The 22,426-nt window shown below is 44.0% G+C and overlaps 1 protein-coding gene across 1 annotated transcript in view; it reads right to left on the bottom strand.

Annotated features, from left to right (window-relative positions):
• LOC106908612 (SH3 and multiple ankyrin repeat domains protein 2-like) overlaps positions 1-22,426 on the bottom strand; it is a 164,902-nt gene that overhangs the window by 106,808 nt on the left and 35,668 nt on the right. Inside the window, exons 3-6 of the mRNA XM_088004520.1 lie at positions 13,551-13,778; positions 8,802-9,005; positions 5,992-6,063; positions 2,389-2,497 (exon numbers count right to left, since the gene is read on the bottom strand). Coding sequence (XP_087860646.1) covers positions 2,389-2,497; positions 5,992-6,063; positions 8,802-9,005; positions 13,551-13,778 — 613 coding nt within the window. The remainder of the gene's footprint in view (positions 1-2,388; positions 2,498-5,991; positions 6,064-8,801; positions 9,006-13,550; positions 13,779-22,426) is intronic.

The raw sequence follows: 22,426 nt of genomic DNA, 5'->3' as shown, positions 1-22,426 counted from the left end.
TTAAACCATGAAGAGGCTCAGAGTTTGTGTCTGCCGGTGGAAGCAGAGTCTGCTCCGGTTTCCTGGAGAAAACACTCTGGATCAGGGTTAAAAAACTATAACGCTCTCAGAAATAACTTCAAATCGAATTTAAAAAATGAGAAAAATCCTGAAAATTATCCAATGGAAATCTGACAATGAGGGTTTGATGATCCTCACAGTTCAGAGTTTGGATCTGAACTAGTTGCTGAAGGTGATGCGCTCCATGTTATTTAATGGGATTCCCTCTTCTCATGTTTCTGCTTATTACTACTTCTGCCAGGTTGAAGTTATTACAGTGATCATTTTTGGTTTTCATGAACAGCGCGGTGCCCAGGTGTTTGTAGGGGAACCAGCTGGTTGAGGAGCTCTGGAGGTTTGGTTTGGTTACCAGCCGATCTGCTCCTCATCCTCCTGTTCACCTTCGTCTGTCCTCTCAACGCTGCTCATTTCAAGCCCAACCGCAGCACAGACACTCCTGACACGCTCATTAAATAATGATAAATAAACTTCATTATGAGCCTGGAGCTGCAGTCAAGTCAACAGCTCTTAAGGCAACAAACGGTGGAAACGTTTGAACACGTCTGGAGCTGATCCGCCGCTCAGGAAACCGATCCAGACAAAAACTCGATTTATTCTCCTCAACTCAAAGGTAAAGCAGCAGAACCGCCTCCAGATGTTCTGTCCAATCCTGAAGCTCCTCCAGATCCTGGATGGATTTTACTCAACGTTCCTCTACAGGCTGCAGTTATCACTGTTCATCTTTCCCTTCCACACTTTTTCCTTCCACTCAACTTCCTTGGAAAGAGGTATGGTGCAACTTCATGAGTTTTCAAGATTTCATTTTCTCACAATATTCAAATTTTCTGAGATATTGACTTTTGGGTTTTCATAAAGACAGAATCATCAAAGTAACAGGAAAACCAGGTTCCAATATTTCACTTCAGATGTGATGAATCTACATGATATGAGCTTCACTTTCTGCTCTTTTAATTTAGAATATGTTATGTATAAAAAGTGAAGGTATAATAAACTTTTGCTTCTACAGTTTACACTTTGTGTTTTTGCCATTGAGGGATTTAAATATTGTTCATTTCTGAACTAATTTTGTCTTTTTTTATTCTTTTGCATTTTGTTTTTTTGTATTTTTCAGCATTGTGTGTTTTTCTTTTGACATGTGAATAGAAGGTTAAAAATGACCAGAATAAATAAAAGAATCTAATTTAAACTAATAACACTGACCTGCACAGCGAGTTAACGGACTTAAACAGACGATGCGTTTAGGGTCCGTCCGGATCTTTGTGTTTCTCCTCTGGAAGCAGGAACCACCTGCTCAGTCTGACATCAGGACTCGGCTCATTACCCAGCAGCCCCCTGGGCCGCCTTGTGGGAAAACTCTGAAGCTGCTGCTACACAACTCCTTCATTCACACCTGGGAAATGCTTCACTGCAGCCAGCAGGGCGGCGCTGCGCCTCACCGGATCCACATGAGGTTCATGTTCCTGCAGCTGATGTTTCGTTACGATCGGCACCGTAAAAAAACAAACTGGGCGACAGCAAATCCATCAACTAGAACCAAAGGTCCACCAGATGAGCTCGTTTCTGTAACCTGTTTTGGTCGGTGCCTTCATGGGATCGCTGTGTTTACATCTACAGAACCGAACCAGGAGGAAACCAGACCATCCTCAAACTAACTTCACATGAGACAAATCGGTGATTTCTCCTGAACATCAGTTTGGTTTCAGACTCTGTCCCGTCTGAGTGTCACAACTTTAGAGCTGCTGACTTTCACAAAGCTGAACTCGTTTCCAGAATCAGTCAGAAGTTCTGATTCCCATCATGGATCCAGTTTGTGGACAGAACATTACGGAGCAATGTTAAAACTGATAAAAAGCCGGTTCTGGTCCAGATACTTCAGCTGCCTTACAGGCCTGGACTGTTTTATCTCAGATCTCTGCAGAGACGGAAATCTGACGTCACGATGAAAAATGCTGAACTTCTCATTTATTTACAACATTTAGTGGCACAAACATTTGTGTCTCTGCTTCTGAAATGGGAGATCAGTTCACAGTTCAGTAGAATCACTAACAGTCGTGTCGAACGTTTCACATTCTGACATCAGGCAGGTGAAGCTGTGGAAACAGACGGGAGCTGCTCTGAACCTCCAGAGTGGGTTTGAGAAACTAAATGTGCTTAAGTGAAACATGACATTTTAAAAGAAATCATGTTTTTTGATCAAACGTTTCTAGGATGAGGAGGTTTTTCTGGGTCTGGGTTTCCCTCCAGAACCAGAACCATTTATTAACCTCTGATAAGCAGAAGGTTTTCCACCAGTGTTTCTTTCTGTTTGTGTCCAGCCTGCAGCCTCACCTCCAGTTTCCCCGTCGTGGTAGTTTGGGTCGAGGCCTCGCTCCAACAGCTTCCCCACTTTGTCCACCTGGTTCTGCTGAATCAAGTCCATGAACCTCCTCAGGTTGGCCTGCACACACACAGGACAAACGGGTCATCAAACCAGAACGCTGAGACAAAAGGATCCATCCTGGGACTTTCACAGAGACTGAAATACAATTAGAGATACGGGGAAAGGTCAGAAAAGGTCAAACATAAAAGTATAAAATGGAACCGAGTTGAATGTGCAGATAAGGGACAGACAGGAGGGAGGACATCAGGACAGGACGGAGCGGATCCTTTCTGCTCGGCTCGGTTCTGTCTGCTTTCTTTTCAGGCCGTGAGATAAAAATAGATAAGAGAGCAGCTCCCAGAAGGACGGGAGAGAACGAGCAGGAAGAATGAGAGAGCAGAAACAAAAGCTGCAGCAGCAACAAGCTGGACCAGCAGCTACAGCCACTCTGATATTTACTGACTATTTACTGGAATCCACCACAAAAACATTTGATTAAAAAGCTCCTTTGTTCTCCAAGGAGATTTTATCGTCATCATTTCTTGAGCAATTTGATTTTGTTGCGTCTGAAATTAAAGACAAAAATGTTAAAGTTCTGCTGTGCCGTCCATCAGCAACAGGAATGTTTTATTTATTGTTCAGTATCGATGTTCTGAGACAGATAATCTGTGAAAACATTGATCTCCACCTCCCAAGTCAGAGCCAGGAGGCGGGGCTGAGCGCTGTCCATCATCCTGTGAACGCGCTGCTCGTGGTGGAGAAACAACTTACTACTACAGGAAAACTGTTGCTAACTAGCCTTAGCATTTATTGATAAAGCATTGCAGAGAGCAAAGGGGAGGGTGAGCAGCGTGTACTTGAGGTTGATTGACAGCGATAAGACCCTCCTCCTGGCTCTGATTGGCTGTTTCTGACCAAACTGTGTTTCTGCAGTGAGCACTGGGAGAAGGAACAGGAGCTGGACATGGTTTCATATCCACCTAGAACTATTCATACCTGGGAAAACTAAGAGTTTAAAATATTTTTATTAAACACCTATTTTTATTTACTTCCTGAGACGCAGCACTGCTGGCGCTACTTAGAGCTAACATGTTTAGATGTTGACTGGATGTTGCAGCTGGCTGACAGAGATCTGAGTAAATACTGATTATTTTATTATTACTGCACTGAAAGCAGAGAATCATCCGAAGTGACTCGGTTTCTGTCAGACTGACGGCTGCAGTGACTCACCAGCGGTTCAATATCTGGAAATGTCAAAGGATCATGTTGGCGGCACTGCGTGTGCCCCGTGTTTTATTTAATGTCCCCGTCCAGCCTGTCCCTGAGTGTCTCTGCAGGCCTGATGAATCAGGATGAGGAGGAAAGTGTCGTCTCCTCCTGAACAGGGAGCCAGTTTGGACATTGATCTTCTCTTTCTACCACACAGCAAAGCAACAGGATTAACTCCTGGAACGCTAAAATATCTCCTTTTAGAACCAGAAATATCCCAGAGAAACACTTCTTCACATTAATAACATTTTGGAAACTTGACTGTATGTATTTATGTCCCTGTTCCATATTTATGAGCATCTCCCTCCTCTTGCCTTTCTTATTTTCCTCTGTTCCTTCCCGTCTCTCTTCCCTGCAGTCGGATGTGAAATTAGAGCTGCTGTCAGACGGTTTTACCAGGTCCTGTAGGAGAGAGCTGCCACAGACATTTATGCTTTGGCTGCACAACAAGATTACAGTGGCTGCAGGACAGCAGCCCAGAGCTGGAAGCAAACAACCAGGAGGCTGAAAACTCATTTCAATTCATATAGGAGGGATGGAGGCAGGAAGAGGAGTCTGCTGTTCATCTGCCAGGAAAAGGAGCATTCTTCCAAATAATAAAGAGGACAGGAGAGATGGATAAGAACTGTTCTCCTCATTTCATTCGAATGACCAGAAACGAACCCAAACAGTCTGACTCCAACCAAACAGGGAAGATTTTACACAGAAACTGTAATCTGTGATTCTTTATGTCTTATTCTGGCAGCGCATTCGGTGTGAAACAGATTTGTCTCAGATTGCACTTCCCAGAGTGTGTCAGACTGAAGTGGGAGGAAGTGGGAGATCTTTCTCTTTATGTCTTTTCACCAGCAGGGGGCAGCAGAGTCACAGAGGGCCGAACAGATGAAGCTTCAGCTCGTATTTATCTGTCAGATTCTTCATGTTGGTAATGACTCAGTTTGTTAAGGAGTGCCACAGGCCTCAGTGTTTGGTCTTATTGTCTTTAATCCAGGAATATTTAAAATACTGAATGGTATGAAGTCAATATCTGTTGTTATGCTGATGATCACCAGATTTTCCACTAAGCCTGACTAATCAAATCGGATGGATCAATAACTGATTCCAGTAAGACTGGATCCTTCAGAAACACATTAGCCGTCCCTCCATTCACTGTATAATTGCATAATTCCACATTTTGAAATTAAATTTGCTGAATGGAAAAACGCCAGTTATGAAAAAAACTCATTTTTTGTATAAAGTGTTGGCACTATGATGTGGTTTCTTTGGTTTATTTCGCAAAACTTTAATGGAAACCTTTTTTTTGCCTCACATGAGTCACATGATCATCATCCAGATGTTCCTGCTGGCCCAACCCATGAAGAAGACGACAGGAAGCGGCAGGAGGAAGACGGCGCTTCGTGTTTTTAATGACTTATCATGTGAACAAACTTATTCACATGTGATTTTAACTGCGTTCCTTATTTCATGAAAAACCTGCAAATGACAAATTGTGGATTTTCGACATTAGCTGAATAAAACAAAGCTTTGAGTCATTTATATCAGAAACACCAGGACTGGCTAGTAAACCATTTCCTTGGCTTTACTTCCCTTCCACTGCCACAGCTGGACTCGTCCAAAAGCTGCACGGCCTTTGGACATGTCCACAATATGTATTAATATCACTATCTCAGTTTTAGCAACATATAACACAAACCAGTTTCACTCACCAACATTCAGACGGAAAATCTCACAAAACTTCTCGACACCAAATCAGAGTAAACAAACATGGCCGACGGTGGAGAAGCAATGGTGATAGTTTGTGTTTAACAGAATAAAACAATATATTCCATCTGCTTTGACTTACAGGCTTGACTCATCAATAATGTGTATGAACTTTAAAAGCTGGTTGTCCTGATGGATCCTAAATGTTCTGACAGTAGAACGGGAGGCTGACATTTCGGTCCCGTCCAGCTCACAGCTCTTTCTGATGTAAATGTGTAATTTGGTATGATACTAATCTTTTTATCATTCAGAACACTTTGATTTGTTTTTCTCAGAACAAACCATAATGCACATAGCAACCTAACTTAGCAACAGCTAATTTAATTGCAGGGTGTAAAAATTAAAAGATAATTTGCAGTAAGTGAAAAAAGATGCCTGCCGTTTTGTTTTCCCTCCAAAACGAAGTGGCAGTAAACATCTCTGTCTGGAGCAACATTAATTACTTTATTTACCTCTCAACCGTCAGCTCTCATGATGGCAGCAAACTTTAAAAACACGACTTTTACAGAAACACAGTGAGGGGCTCTAATGGCCTTCCTTACCTTTGTATGAAGTTTGGCGACCTGCTTCTCGTCGATGTTGGGCTGTCTGTAGACTCTGCTCTTGTAGCGAAACTGTTGGAGGAACAAATGATTAAACATCTTCAGCTGGCCTGTGTTCATGGTCACTAATCAGAAGTGGAAATTGCCCATCTGTAGAAATCAGCATCACTCCAGTGACTGACATGAGAAAACATGCAAAACGACGACATCTCTAAAATATAAAGACAGTTTCTAATCAACCCCGGCCTCAAAATCTAATATGTCTGCTCCGAGTTTGGATCATTCTGGGTAAGTCCAGTGATTTTTACCTTCCTGTTCAGAGTCCAGTAATCTCTCCCGTTCCTCCAGTGAAGAGCTGGACTAATGAGCAGATTCTCTGCTCATTAGTCGCCTTAAGTTGAGCCAAGTTCTCTGATAAAAACACCTCATGGATTTAAAGGTTCTTCTTCTTACCATCAAGTCTCCCCCTTTGGGGGATCATGGGTTCTGACCCAATGTGGTTCTGGGTCAAATCCAACTTCAGAGGTAAGCTGATTCACGGTTTCATTATTTTGACTCCTGAGTGATTTGTCTGGAACATGAACCTCTCGTATCCTGTTACACCAAACATCATGAATGTGGGACTAAGCTAACAACCCAACCATTAAGCTAGCATAATGAATAAAAACAGCAGGTGGCGCTACATCACCACCTGCTGATCTAAAGTGGAACTGCACATCCATCAGTCTCAGTTGACTGAACGCCGTACAGAGCAGCTCTGCCTGTTTGCTTTTCAAGATTTGTAGATTTTCAAACCATATGTAAAATATTTGAAATAAGATGCAGCTTGGCTGCTACATGACAAACTATTGGCTGGCATTTGTAAAGCAGTCAGTCCAAATGTTTCCTTGGAGATGATTGACTGTAGAGAAAAACCATAAAGGAGGAGCTGAGACGGTTTCCACTCGGTGTAATAATGTATATTAAAATATATTTGGTGTTTAAAGTATTAGTATTAGTTATGAGCGTTTTTACAGGAGAATTAAGCTACTCTGGATCGGCTGTGGTTCCTACTCTCTGTGAGTGCCGGCTTCTGGAAACGTTTTGTATTCAAACTGATTCCTCATTTGGGAAAAGGAGACAAATGTTTGTGCTGCTGCATATCTGCTGCCGTTCCTGTAAATAAATGAGAAACGTTGCTCTTTGCATGACTGATGTGTGATTTCTCCTCTGCAGAGATCTTTCATGAAACAGTCAGGAACTAAAAGGAAGCTAGTTTGGGATTAGCAACCTGGTTTTGGGAACAGAGATTATCGGTTTGGGGCTGAAATGATCGAACCTTGCATGAGCCTTAGAAATTAATTTTCAGATTGTACACTTTACATTTTGAATATAAGCACAAAAATAATTTCAGAAACTTCAAGTGTCTTTAAAAAATATTATTGAAAGGGAAATTATGATAAATTTCCAGAAATCTCAGCAGTCCTCCCTTCAACATGCAAAGCAATAAGATTCTGTCCTGGTAGAATAAAAATAAACTGACTTGAATTTGGGTTCAGACGTCAGCACTACTCAGATAAAAGGATGTTAGATTAGGATCATATTAAATGTCAAATCTGCCTCATGAATATTACAGATGTAACGGGGGGTAATAATCAAATAAAAGATTTCTCTGCTGCTGAGGGAGTCTGAAGCTCAAACCTTCTCTGTCTTGATTAAAAGTAAAGAGCTAACGGACTCCAGCCGCTCTGAGGTGAAACAGACCTGATGAGGATGACGCCGTCTGAATGCCATCTGCTAAAGTTTCAGAGAAAGCTGCTGTCAGTGAGCCTGCTGTGTGTCGATAATCTGGATCAGCGCAGCCAGAGGATGAGATAAGATGTGAGCGCTGAGCTGGGAAACGCGCCACGCTGCCACATTTTCACTCATTCATCCCAACCAGATTACACAAACACTTTGTTACTTCATAAGGAACAAAACTCTGAGGAGTAAAATTAGGACTTTCATTTTATCGATTTATGAAAGAAAACGTATAACATTACCAGATGAGAGATGAATGTCAAACTGCAGATCTACTGCTGCCCTTTATCCCTCCATCTTCTCTCCATCTCTTCTAATCTACATTATAATCTAATATGTTGTTACTATGGAGAGCCATTTCAGCCAAAATTAAATAAAAATAAATCAATAAATGAAAAAAATGAGTGAAATAAATACAAAATGAGTTAAATAATAACCTTTAAGTGATTCAGAGCAAGTATAAATCCTGCATCTTTTAATGTAAGAATAACTTTTTTATTCTATTTTTTTGCTCCTCCAAACAGAAGAAGACAAAACTAAAGAAGTTTTGGAAAATGAATTAACTTTTTTGATTAAAAAGTTAATTAGTTCACTTATTAACTTTCATGACTTTTGCTGACCAATCAGTGTTTTAGTACATTTTTTACTCAGAGAGACTCTGATTGGTGTAGCAGACACTTTTTAACAAACAGCAGATGAAAGGTGATCTGACCTGCAGAGGATGTGAAATATGATGATTATTTCTGCTTTAATCTGAGACATCAGAGCCAAAGAGGCAACGAAACGCAGCAAACTGCCACAAAAGGCCTTCATCTGCATTTCTCTGGACTATTATATTAGTTTCAGTTGCTTAAGTTAGAAATTATCAGCAAATTACTTTGAAATCCGACTGAGAACTCAGAGGAAATAACTTGTTTTGAAATACCACAAAGAAACTTTACCAACCAAACTCCTCATCACACCAAGAGTCTGTAAAATAACTGGTTAACAGATTCAACCGACATCAAAGCTCTGATTGGACGAACGCTGACCTCCAGGCAGGGGACGCCCTTGCTGATTGGCTGTGGGTATTCTCGGAGGAGGCGCTCTTCGTCCAGGAACTTGCCGTCCCTCCCGTTGCTCGCCGGCTGGAAGAGGCCGTAGTTCAGGACGTCCTTCAGGGTCTGATTGAGCGTACACAGGATCCGCTGCTTGGCGATCCAGACCGTCGCGTCCGGGTTGAACCGCATGCATTTCTGACAGCGAGCCGAGGGAGAAAGCACAACAAAGAACATCAATAATTCAATATTAATTATTCAGCTAAAATAAACAGGGATGGAAAACGGAAAAAACCTGCAAGGGGGCAAAGACTTTTCCACAAAACTCTGTATCCACAGAACAAAAATACAAAACCATACCAAGTATTTGAGTCTAGTTTCTACTGCAAATATCTTAGTTCACTTCAACTGAGACAAAACTATCCATCAGGTTTCTTTTCAGGAGGATAACTGAGCTTCTTTTAAGTCAATAATTCCTTAATATTGATGAAAAAATTATAGTTCCACAGATTATTTTACTTATTATATTTCCCATGTAAATTTCTAGAAAATAAAACTTTGAAATTTCTTGGTTTCAAAAGTTAAAACTTTTCGACTTTTGAAAATAAATTTTCTAGGAAATTTTTGTGATTAATCTCAAAGTTTTTTGGCAGAAATGTGTTCCTGTTGTTTCCATCTACAGTCACCCTGATGGGCCGTCATAGTTTTGTCTAATGTTAAGTGTAATGAGACATTTTCACTAGAAACTGGACACAAATACTTGGTAATATTTAGTGTTTCTGCAACATGAGGCCCAGTAGGACCAGCCAACACGTCCAGCCAGTCCCAGTTCCTGTGAACGGAGCCAGTGACGGTCACTTTGCACACTGGCGGGTCACTAAGGGTGTAGCTGACAGAACCTCTCTGGCCCACTCGCCGGTCCTGCTTTCAGCTCGAAGTGAAACAGACACACAATGGCGGCTTCCTGCCCTGGCCTGCATGTGGGAGGATCAGCGGCATTCCAGAGCGTTTCCAGCTGGATGTGCTGCTGCTGGGCGTCTGCAGCGCGAGCCGCCTGGATAATCCCATCTCCTGGCAGGAAGAGGGCAGACTCCGGGACGAGGACGAAGCAGATGTCTGGATCCGGTCGGGTCGAGACAGAGGCGTAAATTTAAATCGCTTTCCATTATTGTTTCCTCCTCAGCCACAAACAGCAGCTTCATTAGAGACATGCTTTAGGTTTTAATGAACAGCTTTTTATGACATGTGGTAGCAGTATGAAGGACAGAACTGGAGTTTAGAAACTTGCAAAAAGCGACACTTTAAAAAGATAAACCTCTTTATCGTTGAGATGAAATAAAACAAGCAGCAGTAAAACTAAAGACACTGAAACGAGGGAAAGAAAGTTATCAGACTTGAGGACCGGATCAGTTTTACCTGACAGACCAACACATAGTGATAAACAGTTGTTAAGTGAAAGGACAAGAATATCTATAAAGTGTGGCAGGTATTTATATTTATACCCCTTCATTCTGAAACTCCTAAATTAAATCAGGTGCAACCAGTTATCTTAAAAATGAAACTGTGTGATCAAAGTCCAGCTGTGCGATTTATTCTGCAGACGTTTCTACTAAAGTCTCAGTCGTTTTTCAGAGAACAAGCAGGAAGACCGAGGAACCAGCAGACCAATCAGGGAGAAGCTCAGAGGTTTAATGCACCTTCATTGGTGCAGACAGAGTGTCTGCATAGTTTAGTCTGCATGGGCAGAATATTTACTAAAATGTAATTCTCAATAGATAAGTTAATAGTCATTTCTTTGACTTGCCTGAATTCCTTTGCACAGGTGGATTCTACGGTGCAAGACGAACAGACACAAACCTGAAGCGATTTGTTGGCTTATGCAACTCAAACACAAAGCAGATCTGAAGCCGTTATGAAGGGTTTGATCATCTGTGAAAAATACAAACTCTAGAAAACAGCTGCATGAGTCGATGGCAGCTGGAGTTGGAGTCACATGTACTGCAGAGTTCATGCTGGCCTGAATTATTCAGCTGATTTCTGAGTGGATGGCTCCACTTCATGCTGAGATCCAGCAGCACCACAGAGCGGTCAGAGCACATGTGAAGCAGCGCACAGCACATGTGTTCATACAAACATGTTTCACACAACAAATCCTCACTGATTCCAGGAGCTTCAGGAGGTCAGCTCAGGGTCAGCGCAGAGCAACACAAACCACTCCGCTCTTATTTACACAAACCCTTTTCTCAGGTCTCTGTAGCAGCTGCTAGTGTGTGTGTGTGTGTGTGTGTGTGTGTGTGTGTGTGTGTTTGTCTGTACTTTTAGGTTTCACAACAAGAGTGAAAAGATGTGAAAGGAAAAACAGCATCCAGGTGGAAAACAAGGTTTATCTCAGAGCTGTGAGGCAGCCACAAGCAGGATGACACGTTTCTCCATCCCAACGACCAGAACCCGTCCAAACCAGAGCTGCAGCAAGGCCGGCATCGGCCACGCGTCAGCATCAACTACTGCATCCGCCACATGTCAGCTCCTGTACAGCCAGAGGATGCAGCATGCAGCCACATGCTGCATCGCTGTGGCTGCAGGTTTCAACGTGTTTCATAAAGGCAACAGCTGGCAGGTGATTCAGCTGTTCGATGTTTCAGTTCTGCTTCTGAGCTCTAATTTCACCTGATCATATCATGTTTCACTCACTGATCTCAGGTGTTTTATTTCGCAGCCAGAACTCAGCCTGCCAACAAACCCAGACTCTTCAGAAGCTGCATTTCCATCACAAATGTACAAAACTTTGTCAATATTCTGCTAACGACAAAAAAACACAATTTTGCAATTGTAATGATTCCATTAAATAAGAAGCACAATTAAAATCAGACGCAAATAAGTTTGTTCACAAAATAATAAATATAATGCATGTATAAAAATCAAAATATGCATAAATTATGATCATTTATTGCAGACTTCAGATGCTGCATTAAAACCTGCAAACAGGATGACGTAATAAATAATAAACCTTCCCCTCTGCTTACGATCAGACATTTCACTTGGCATTAAAATTAAAAACTACACCACATGTCTCCCACTCATGATTCACACTCCTCTGCGTTTCATCGGGGAAACGAGGCAACGTGGATCCTGTTGGTCACACCTCATTAAAGTCTTCACATCTGAATACAAGGAGGTGAGAAAATAATGTGACGATTTAAAAAAATCTAGGAGTGTCTTTCAGAAGCCGATAATTAGCATCAGCATTCGAACGGCCAGAAGTTACGTTAATATGAAGAGAAACGGGGAGAGGACTAATTAGAGATGTTTATCAGTGCTGCAAAAATAACTTACTGATGAACAAAGGAAGTGGATTTGTTCACATTTCTCTTGTTTTTTTATATCTGATCCAGTTGAATGTTTCTGAGAGTTCAGGAGTAAATAAGAAGCTGAGAGGAGGCAGCTGCAGTGAGCTGAGACTCTGCTGAGATCACGCAGCATAAAATAAGAACCGTGAACATGTGAGACAGCAAAAAAAAAAAAAAAACACCTTACCATCTGGAAAAACATCAGTTTTACTCACACAACCCTTTACTTTAATTACACCAGTTTGTTAAAGGCGTCACTGATTTGTCTGAAATGCCAAAGAGCCAAACATCAAAACACATCAGCATCTTCCAGACGGACGGAGGAGCAGGGAATCCTCCTGCAGAGCAGCTGCATCCATAAAACCAAACACAAACCAACAGTCACCAATGAGCACAACACCAAAATAACTGAGGAGAAATATTCAAACTAAGTTAGTTTAGCATCTGACTGACATTAAAAACACAAATATTAAGATTTCTTACACAACTTGATGCGAATTCAGGCAATAAGTGGAAGAAGAAAAAAAAGATTCAAACCTTAATAAATTTATCTCCAGCAGATAAACTGGACACGAGTAACGTCTGTGTGAAACAGGAACAAACCCAGAGCTGAAGCTTAAACATCCATCATTATTATTTACAAAGATTTCAGCTGTTCGGGACATTTAGGGAAATATTCACATTTTCTGTCTGTGAAAATAAAAGTTGTGTTTTTGAGCTAAACTGGGGCAGCAGTGAGATGGGCTCTAAAATCCAGAAATGATCCCATGAGTCACTGTGCACTGAAAAAACAAAAAACAAAAGAAAAGATTTTAGAAGGACATTCTATTGTCCAGTGGTAAAAGGACAGGTGTGTGTGTGTGTGTGTGCATGTGTGTGCATGTGTGTGCGTGTGTGTGTGTGTGTGTGTGTGTGTGTGTGTGTGTGTGTGTGGTTGTGTGTGTGTGTGTGTGCGTGTGTGTGTGTGTGTGTGTGTGTGTGTGTGTGTGCGTGCAGAGACAAACGGCTCCAAGTTGTTCCTGCAGGATCAGGTACAAACTGAGGGAAAAAGCATCAAAAGTCTAAATACTATGAAAGCCTCAGAAAGTGTGGAGAACCGATAAACCCGTTTATCCACAACAACAGAAGATCTGGAGGTGAAGAACAGGAGCATTAATCACTTTGGATAATATTTAAAATATTCATATTCTTCTATTTTGCTTTCTGAAAGCAGCCAAGGTAAATACCTGCTGCTGAGAATATTAAAGCATTTTATTATGAAAGGAGGAGAAAATGATGCAGTTGGATAAAAACACTCAGATCTGGACTGACAACCGAACAGCCTCTCTGGACTCCATGTGTAAAAATAAACAGTTCATGTTTCAGTTTGGAGTCATAAATCCTAACTGCTGCTCACCGTCTGCTGCAGGTCGGGGATGAGGACCCGGATCACCAGTGAGTTGGACTGGATGTCGTCCATGTGGTTCTGTGGCGGCTCGGCGGTCGCCCTTATCGTCTCGTAGATGGTTTCCTCCCGGGAGCTGTCAGAGGCGCCGTCATCGGAGTAGTCGGAAAAGCTCTGGGCCATCTCATCCTCGCTGGAGGTGGGGCTCCGGGGCATGCTCAGCAGGGCCGGCGGGTTCAGCTGGACCGGGAACCAGAGGGGAGCAGAGGTCAGTTCATTAAAATGGAGGAATTCCCTCCACTCCCATTACAACGGCTTCAGTCGCCACAAAACAGCAGCTGCTAGTTTATCGTCCTCCATCCTGAAGCTCCTTGAAGAGCCACTGAACATCTGCACTGAAAGGCTTTTCTTCATTAGAGAGGAACTGCATCTGTAAGCAACCAGCAACCTGCAACCTGCAGCAACCAGCAACCTGCAGCAACCTGCAGCAACCTGCAGCAACCAGCAGCCTACAGCAACCTGCAGCAACCTGCAGCAACCAGCAACCAGCAGCAACCAGCAACCTGCAGCAACCAGCAACCTGCAGCAACCAGCAACCTGCAGCAACCAGCAGCCTACAGCAACTTGCAGCAACCTGCAGCAACCAGCAACCGGCAGCAACCAGCAACCTGCAGCAACCAGCAACCTGCAGCAACCAGCAACCTGCAGCAACCTGCAGCAACCTGCAGCAACCAGCAACCTGCAGCAACCTGCAGCAACCAGCAACCTGCAGCAATCTGCAGCAACCTGCAGCAACCAGCAACCTGCAGCAACCTGCAGCAACCACCAGTAACCAGCAGCAACCTGCAGCAACCAGCAACCACCAGCAACCAGCAGCAACCTGCAGCAACCTGCAACCTGCAGCAACCAGCAGCAACCACCAGCAACCAGCAGCAACCACCAGCAACCTGCAGCAACCAGCAGCAACCACCAGCAACCTGCAGCAACCAGCAGCAACCACCAGCAACCTGCAGCAACCTGCAGCAACCAGCAACCTGCAGCAACCTGCAGCAACCAGCAACCAGCAACCTGCAGCAACCTACAGCAACCTGCAGCAACCTGCAGCAACCAGCAACCTGCAGCAACCAGCAACCTGCAGCAACCTGCAGCAACCTCCAGCAACCAGCAACCTGCAGCAACCAGCAGCAACCAGCAACCTGCAACAACCAGCAGCAACCAGCAGCAACCTGCAGCAACCTGCAACAACCAGCAGCAACCAGCAGCAACCTGCAACAACCAGCAGCAACCAGCAGCAACCAGCAGCAACCTGCAGCAACCTGCAACAACCTGCAACCTACAGCAACCTACAGCAACCTACAGCAACCTGCAGCAACCAGCAGCAACCTGCAGCAACCTGCAACCTACAGCAACCTACAGCAACCTACAGCAACCTGCAGCAACCAGCAGCAACCTGCAGCAACCTACAGCAACCTGCAGCAACCTGCAACCTACAGCAACCTGCAGCAACCAGCAGCAACCAGCAGCAACCTGCAGCAATCTGCAGCAACCTGCAGCAACCAGCAACCTGCAGCAACCAGCAGCAACCTGCAGCAATCTGCAGCAACCACCAGTAACCAGCAGCAACCTGCAGCAACCAGCAACCACCAGCAACCAGCAGCAACCTGCAGCAACCTGCAACCTGCAGCAACCTGCAGCAACCTGCAGCAACCAGCAGCAACCACCAGCAACCAGCAGCAACCACCAGCAACCTGCAGCAACCACCAGCAACCACCAGCAACCTGCAGCAACCTGCAGCAACCAGCAGCAACCACCAGCAACCTGCAGCAACCTGCAGCAACCAGCAACCTGCAGCAACCTGCAGCAACCAGCAACCAGCAACCTGCAGCAACCTACAGCAACCTGCAGCAACCTGCAGCAACCAGCAACCTGCAGCAACCAGCAACCTGCAGCAACCAGCAACCTGCAGCAACCAGCAGCAACCAGCAACCTGCAGCAACCTGCAACAACCAGCAGCAACCAGCAGCAACCTGCAGCAACCTGCAACAACCAGCAGCAACCAGCAGCAACCTGCAACAACCAGCAGCAACCAGCAGCAACCAGCAGCAACCTGCAGCAACCTGCAACAACCTGCAACCTACAGCAACCTACAGCAACCTACAGCAACCTGCAGCAACCAGCAGCAACCTGCAGCAACCTGCAACCTACAGCAACCTACAGCAACCTGCAGCAACCTGCAGCAACCAGCAGCAACCTGCAGCAACCTACAGCAACCTGCAGCAACCTGCAACCTACAGCAACCTGCAGCAACCAGCAGCAACCAGCAGCAACCTGCAGCAATCTGCAGCAACCTGCAGCAACCAGCAACCTGCAGCAACCAGCAGCAACCTGCAGCAACCAGCAGCAACCTGCAGCAATCTGCAGCAACCTGCAGCAACCAGCAACCTGCAGCAACCTGCAGCAACCTGCAGCAACCACCAGCAACCTGCAGCAACCAGCAGCAACCACCAGCAACCTGCAGCAACCAGCAGCAGCCTGCAGCAACCAGCAACCTGCAGCAACCTGCAGCAACCACCAGCAACCTGCAGCAACCAGCAGCAACCACCAGCAACCTGCAGCAACCAGCAGCAATCTGCAGCATCTGCTCCACCTGAACGAGGCACGGGGTGATTTATGGGTCAGAAGATGAATCGGCCGACGGCTCATCAGTCACAGCTTTCAGGTGTCGTTTCACGATCGACCTGCAGGAGTGAAACTTCTAAAATAGCCTGAATGTGGAACGTGGATGATTGCTGAACTCAATCAGCGAGTTTCAGATCTGGAGAAAATTCAACCTGAATCCTTTAGGATGTGAGACGTTTTAAAGTAAATGCTCTGAAACATCAGCATCATCAGCTCCTCAGTAAAATCTAATGACTTGTGATCTCTTTTCTCTTACTGATTGCTGAATCTGCCGCCTTCCTGTTATTTTTTCCTCCAAACCCCCACATCTCAGAGAAAACTGAACTTTTGCTGTTTTTACTATTTTTCTCCTGAGTGTCTGACTTTATCCCTTTGCTTTCCATTCAGCCTGCTCTGGGATCCTGAGGGATAAATCCTGGAAACAAAACGGAGTCATAGCTGAACATGACAGCCTGAGCATACAGCAGGCGAGCCGAACGTAAAGGTCAGGAACACAACGTTCACGACTCCCTGGAAACATGGAGGAACTGCCTCAAGGCTCCTCCACCTCGGAGGAAAAGCTCAGCTCTTCTGTTAGCAGAAACCCTCCCAGGGTTTCATTCAATACTTCCTCACTTCACTGACGACTGACGTCAGCTGCTACATGGGAACATTTTCTGAATGTTTTTCCAGGTAAAGCAATGTTCTCTTTAAGGCAAATGTCTAAAACGTCAGTGAATGTGTCGTACTGATCGGCCCAGTTCTGCCTGCTCAAACTGCCTTCATTCGCAGAACTCTGAAACTTTAAGGCACATGTGTCAAACTCAAGGCCCGCGGACCACATGTGGCCCCCCAGCATTTTATAGGCTGATGATTGACTTAAAATAGGTTTTGAGCATGAATTGACTACAAACTACATTTCAACCACAGGTTTGTAATGCGCTTCCTAACCAGACGCTCCAAAGCGTCCGGTCCATAACTCTTCAACATGCCGTCAGCTCCGGTCAGAAAGACGGATTTAGTTCAGAGATGATATTCAGAAAGGATTTTTAATTAATTGGTTTCAGTTGCCTCTGAGACTAAATCTTTGCGTAAAGTCTATAATGTCTGCCCATGTGACTTGTTTTTATTATTTGCTTGCTTACCTTTAAACACTGATTTAAATATTGTAATTTTTAAACTGAGCAGTAATTTTACATCCATGGAAACTCAAATGTAATATTTAAAACTTCAATACATAAAATCAGTTATTTAACAATATGAGGTGTTTAATTTATTTTTAACATTGTATTTTTATACATTTATGCTAGGGCTGCCCAAGTCTAGTTTTCCAGAGCTACCATCTGCAGCTTCAGATGGTTCCTTCTCTAACACACCTGGACCATTGACTCATTATAAGCCTCTACAGACCTGAATGAGGGAAGTCAACCTTTTGTCTGGGGTGTTTTAGCAGGGATGCCCTCCTGATCTGTACCGTCAATGTGGCCCATTGAGGGGGGCCAATATGCTGAAGTGGCCCTCGGTGAAACTGAGTTTGACACCTGATGTTTCAGACCTGAACCAACAACTGTCAACTGGAAAAAACAGGAAGCAGAAAAGTGAAGAGTTCAGAGGGAACCGTTCCCACTGAGGGGTCCCACCGGGGAACGGTTCCCTCTGGGTCCCAACGGGGGTCCCACCGGAGAACCGTTCCCCCTGGGTCCCACCGGAGAACCGTTCCCCCTGGGTCCCACTGGGGAACGGTTCCCTCTGGGTCCCAACGGGGGTCCCACCGGAGAACCGTTCCCCCTGGGTCCCACCGGAGAACCGTTCCCTCTGGGTCCCACCGGGGAACCGTTCCCCCTGGGTCCCACCGGGACCCCGATGGGTCCCGCCTTTAAACACTGAGCTCAAAGCAGCGTTATCGGTGACGCCAGCAGACGATGAAACGTTCGAGTGCAGCTGGACTTTTCTGAGTCATGCTGAGTTATCGGCGCTGCTCAGGCATGATGGCCGACGCGGTGACATCATCACTGACACCTGCTGTCTGATAACAGGAAGGTCACTGATGCTCCAGTTTCTGTCTGACCAGGACAAAAACGCTTCAGCTTCCCTCCTCTGAGGTCAGAACCAGATGAAAAATAAGAGAAAAGGAAAAAAGGAGAACATGCGAGTTATTATAAGTTGTTGAGAAAATTACCACTTCCTTTCATCAGCATGAAGAGCCTCTTCTGGAGGTTTCTGCACCTTTCTGCTCTGGCTTCCAGCTGAGGACTTCATCCTGTAATGTGTATAATTTTCCTGAATACTTTTGCAATCAGCATGGGGCCAATTACAGCCACTCTGGTGAGTGTGTGTCGTGTTAACAGGAGCGGTTCTGTTTGGATGAGCAGCAGAGCCGGACCCAGCTGACAGTGATCAGAACCCGATTAAAACGGGCTCACATCAGGGCAAATCAATGGAATATTCTTGTATCTATGGCAACGGCTACCTGCTGCATGATTGATAACAGTTTTTATGCCTGAAGGTGTAATTTCAGCCTGGAATGACCAAGAAGCATCTTGTTAAGATTAAGTGAAAAAAACCTTCAATGTTTATCAGAGTGGAGGAAAAACGACACTTTTTATTTTTCTACTACGCAAAAATAATGTTAAGGGATAAAGAGTAAAAATATTAAAGTTTTGCTTGTCCAAAGGGAAATTCTGGCCAACAGTCCAGTTTACACTAATTAACACAGAATTTATTAATATTGAAAAAATACTTTCAAACACAGTTAAAGTCACTCAATAAGGGATTAAAAACATGCAGGACCAACATCCAACACCTTCCTGGTTGTTGATCATGTGACAATAAGTATTTCCATTGCAGTTTTGGAAAATACACTCATTTCAGTACAGCCACAAAAAAAAACACCTGATCCAAAAAAAACACCTGATCCAAAAAATCACCTGATCCAAAAAAACACCTGATCCAAAAAAACACCTGATCCAAAAAAAACACCTGATCCAAAAAAACACCTGATCCAAAAAAAACACCTGATCCAAAAAAACACCTGATCCAAAAAAACACCTGATCCAAAAAAACACCTGATCCAAAAAAACACCTGATCCAAAAAAACACCTGATCCAAAAAAACACCTGATCCAAAAAATCACCTGATCCAAAAAAACACCTGATCCAAAAAAACACCTGATCCAAAAAAATCACCTGATCCAAAAAAACACCTGATCCAAAAAATCACCTGATCCAAAAAAACACCTGATCCAAAAAAACACCTGATCCAAAAAAACACCTGATCCTAGCACAGCCGTGTTTCTGTTAAATTTAATTATTTTTGTAATTCCAATTTATACAATTCTGTGGAATGGAAACAGCAGCTGGTGGCCTGGAAAGAGGAAACGGGGCTCGACCCAGTCAGGTTGGTGCTGCAGAACCAGAGTAAGGACAACATGTGAAAGTTCAGCTGAAGGATTTTCACATCCAACCTGGTCAATGAGCATCAGAGGTTCAGACTCTGGACTGACGAGCCGAGCTAAACCTTGAGCCAACTGGGAGTCTGATCTGTTTGACTCCAGTGTCTGAATCTGGACCTGAAAACTTTGGATAAAAGTTTCTCCTGCGTCACATCAGAACCCTGAACGCATCTCTGGGATTATTTCTCAGGTGTGAAGAAATGAGGCAAGGAAAGAAATGTTCTCATGCACCGAAACACCTGATGCAATCTCTGAGCTCAGCCTCGGTTTCAGGAGCTTGCAGCAGTCCAGAACCGGAGCGGCTCAGCCTCATCCACCGGGTTCTGCTGCAGGCTGTCGGGTCCAGCAGGACCAGCAGACAGAGGAGATCTCCATCACGCCTCACCAGCACTTCCTCCTTTCATTAAATGTGATGCATGTAATTATGAGCTGCTCTGCTTCAGAGTCCATCTCTCATCATCGCTGGATTCATTTTCCTTTAACAAAAGTCTCTCCTTCATTCTGAGGTGTAATTGAAAAGATAAAAAGACCTTTTTGTGACTTTCTAGAGGTCTTCAGACATCAGAGTGCCGAGCTCAGTAATGAACACAGTAATTTGCTTTGACTTGTGTGCATGTGTGTGTGTGTGTGTGCGTGCGTGTGCGTGTGTGTGAGTATGTGTGTGTGCGTGTGTGTGTGTGAGTATGTGTGTGTGCGTGTGTGTGTGCGTGTGTGTGTGTGAGTATGTGTGTGTGCGTGTGCGTGTGCGTGTGTGTATGTGTGTGTGCGTGTGTGTGTGTGAGTATGTGTGTGTGCGTGTGTGTGTGTGAGTATGTGTGTGTGCGTGTGCGTGTGTGTGAGTATGTGTGTGTGCGTGTGTGTGTGTGAGTATGTGTGTGTGCGTGTGCGTGTGTGTGAGTATGTGTGTGTGCGTGTGTGTGTGTGAGTATGTGTGTGTGCGTGTGTGTGTGCGTGTGTGTGTGTGAGTATGTGTGTGTGCGTGTGTGTGTGTGCGTGTGTGTGTGCGTGTGCGTGTGTGTCCATGTGTGAAATAAGAGCAGAAAAGCGATGTTCTGTCAAACGTCAGACAGAAACAGTTTTTGTCTGAACGCCGGTGAGGACGACGCCTGAATTAGAGCTCGGAGCCATAAAAGCAGAATTAATGTTTCCTTTGTCTGCAAACATCGATGTGTTCACGTCTGTGGACGACAGAAACCAAAGCTTCGGTTTTTACCCCTCAGACTCAGTTCGTCTTTTGACTTGCAGGATCCAGAAACAGAACGACCTTCGTTTGAGCTCAGATTTGTTGAACAGGTCTTTATGAAAAGCAGCTTTTGTTGGAGAATTATCAAATCCAGATGACTTATTGGAATAACACGACTGTTGAAGCCATAAATTTAACTCTGTGAGGCATAAAGGAGAAGTTCTGGTCGTTTCTTTCATGGAGAATTTCATAGGATTTGTGTTTAAAGTTCAGGTCATTTAAATGAGGCATTTAGGGGAAGGAAAGAAAAGTCGGCACAAAGGACGCGGATCTGGGGGATCTCTGTTTGTGTGCAGCTCGTTTTTCACTTCTGAACCAACAGGATGTTGATTCAGATGTTTTCTGATTTAGATTTAGAGACGAGGCGGGCTCCCTTCTGGCAAACGCAAATACCAAACAGTAAAAGTAAAAAACGGTCGTTTTAAAGAGTTAAAATCACTTTTCTTCCAGTAACGTTTAAACGGATAAAAATCCTCTGCAGAGGCTTTGAGCTTCGCTCTGTAGGGAATAAAGTGTCCGTGTATCTTGGAAACTGGAAGTCGGAGCTGGTTTGACAGTGGTCCAGTTAAAGTCAGAGAAGTCCGGTTTTCAACATGGCGTCCGTCAAGACGAGGAAAACTTAACATTCGTACAAACATCGTTCTAAGTTTTCCTTTCCATAAGGAGTCTCCATTTTTAATTTGATCAGTTTACAAGCGGACGCAGCGTTAGTCTGCTCCTGTTCATAAGTTATCAAAGGAATAAATGAAATGAATTTTACAATTTAAAAAAATATGCACCTCCTTCTTAACTTTACATTAAAGTATATTTGGAAACATTTTACTAGAAGACATTTAAAAAATAACTCCACATACAGTAACATGAAAATAACAGAGCTTTGATTACAGCTCAGTGGCTCATTCAAACTTTACAGTTTTAAATTTTGCATCATATTTTCTGCCTCAGTGTGATGATGTTCTGTTGACGACAATAAAAAGCCCAAAATAATCCAAGTAAATCCCAGAACTGCCAGTTTTCTCCACAGGACATTTATGCTTCACAACGTAGATCTATTGTTTCCAGATAGTCTCCTGCTGGTGCAGGCGATGAGCACACACTCCTAAACTTTAAACTTCGCTGAATGTTTCTGAAGAATCTTTAACCTGATTCTGTTTAGAAACAGCAGAAACATGTTCATGTGCTGCAAACAGCAGATTCTAACCGGCTTTGGTCCGTTTTCTTGTTTTACTGATAAATTATCCCTTTAAGTGCTTAAGTGCTCCCCAGAGAAGAAGAGGATCGCCATGGCAACCAGTGACGCAGAAACATCCTGGGTTTCTTCGTCTCGTTATGTTTCTCTTTATACCATTATTGTTCCTTCATAATTTTCCCCATTTAAAACCAGGAAGAATTGAAATAAAACCGCAGAAAGGCTCCTCAGACGCAGAGAGAAGATGTTTCATAGTTTAGATCAGGTCAAAGGTCAGGTCAAAGGTCAGGTCAATGGTCAGTTTCTGGTGTTTGCTGCACCGGAAACTTTTATCAACCAAAATGTTT

This window comes from Poecilia mexicana, unplaced genomic scaffold, assembly GCF_051168715.1.
Source record: "Poecilia mexicana isolate PSO_F unplaced genomic scaffold, ASM5116871v1 scaffold_3, whole genome shotgun sequence".
NCBI lineage: Eukaryota > Metazoa > Chordata > Actinopteri > Cyprinodontiformes > Poeciliidae > Poecilia > Poecilia mexicana.
Note: the sequence above shows the minus strand (reverse complement) of the source record. Positions and strands in the feature narration are given on the sequence as shown.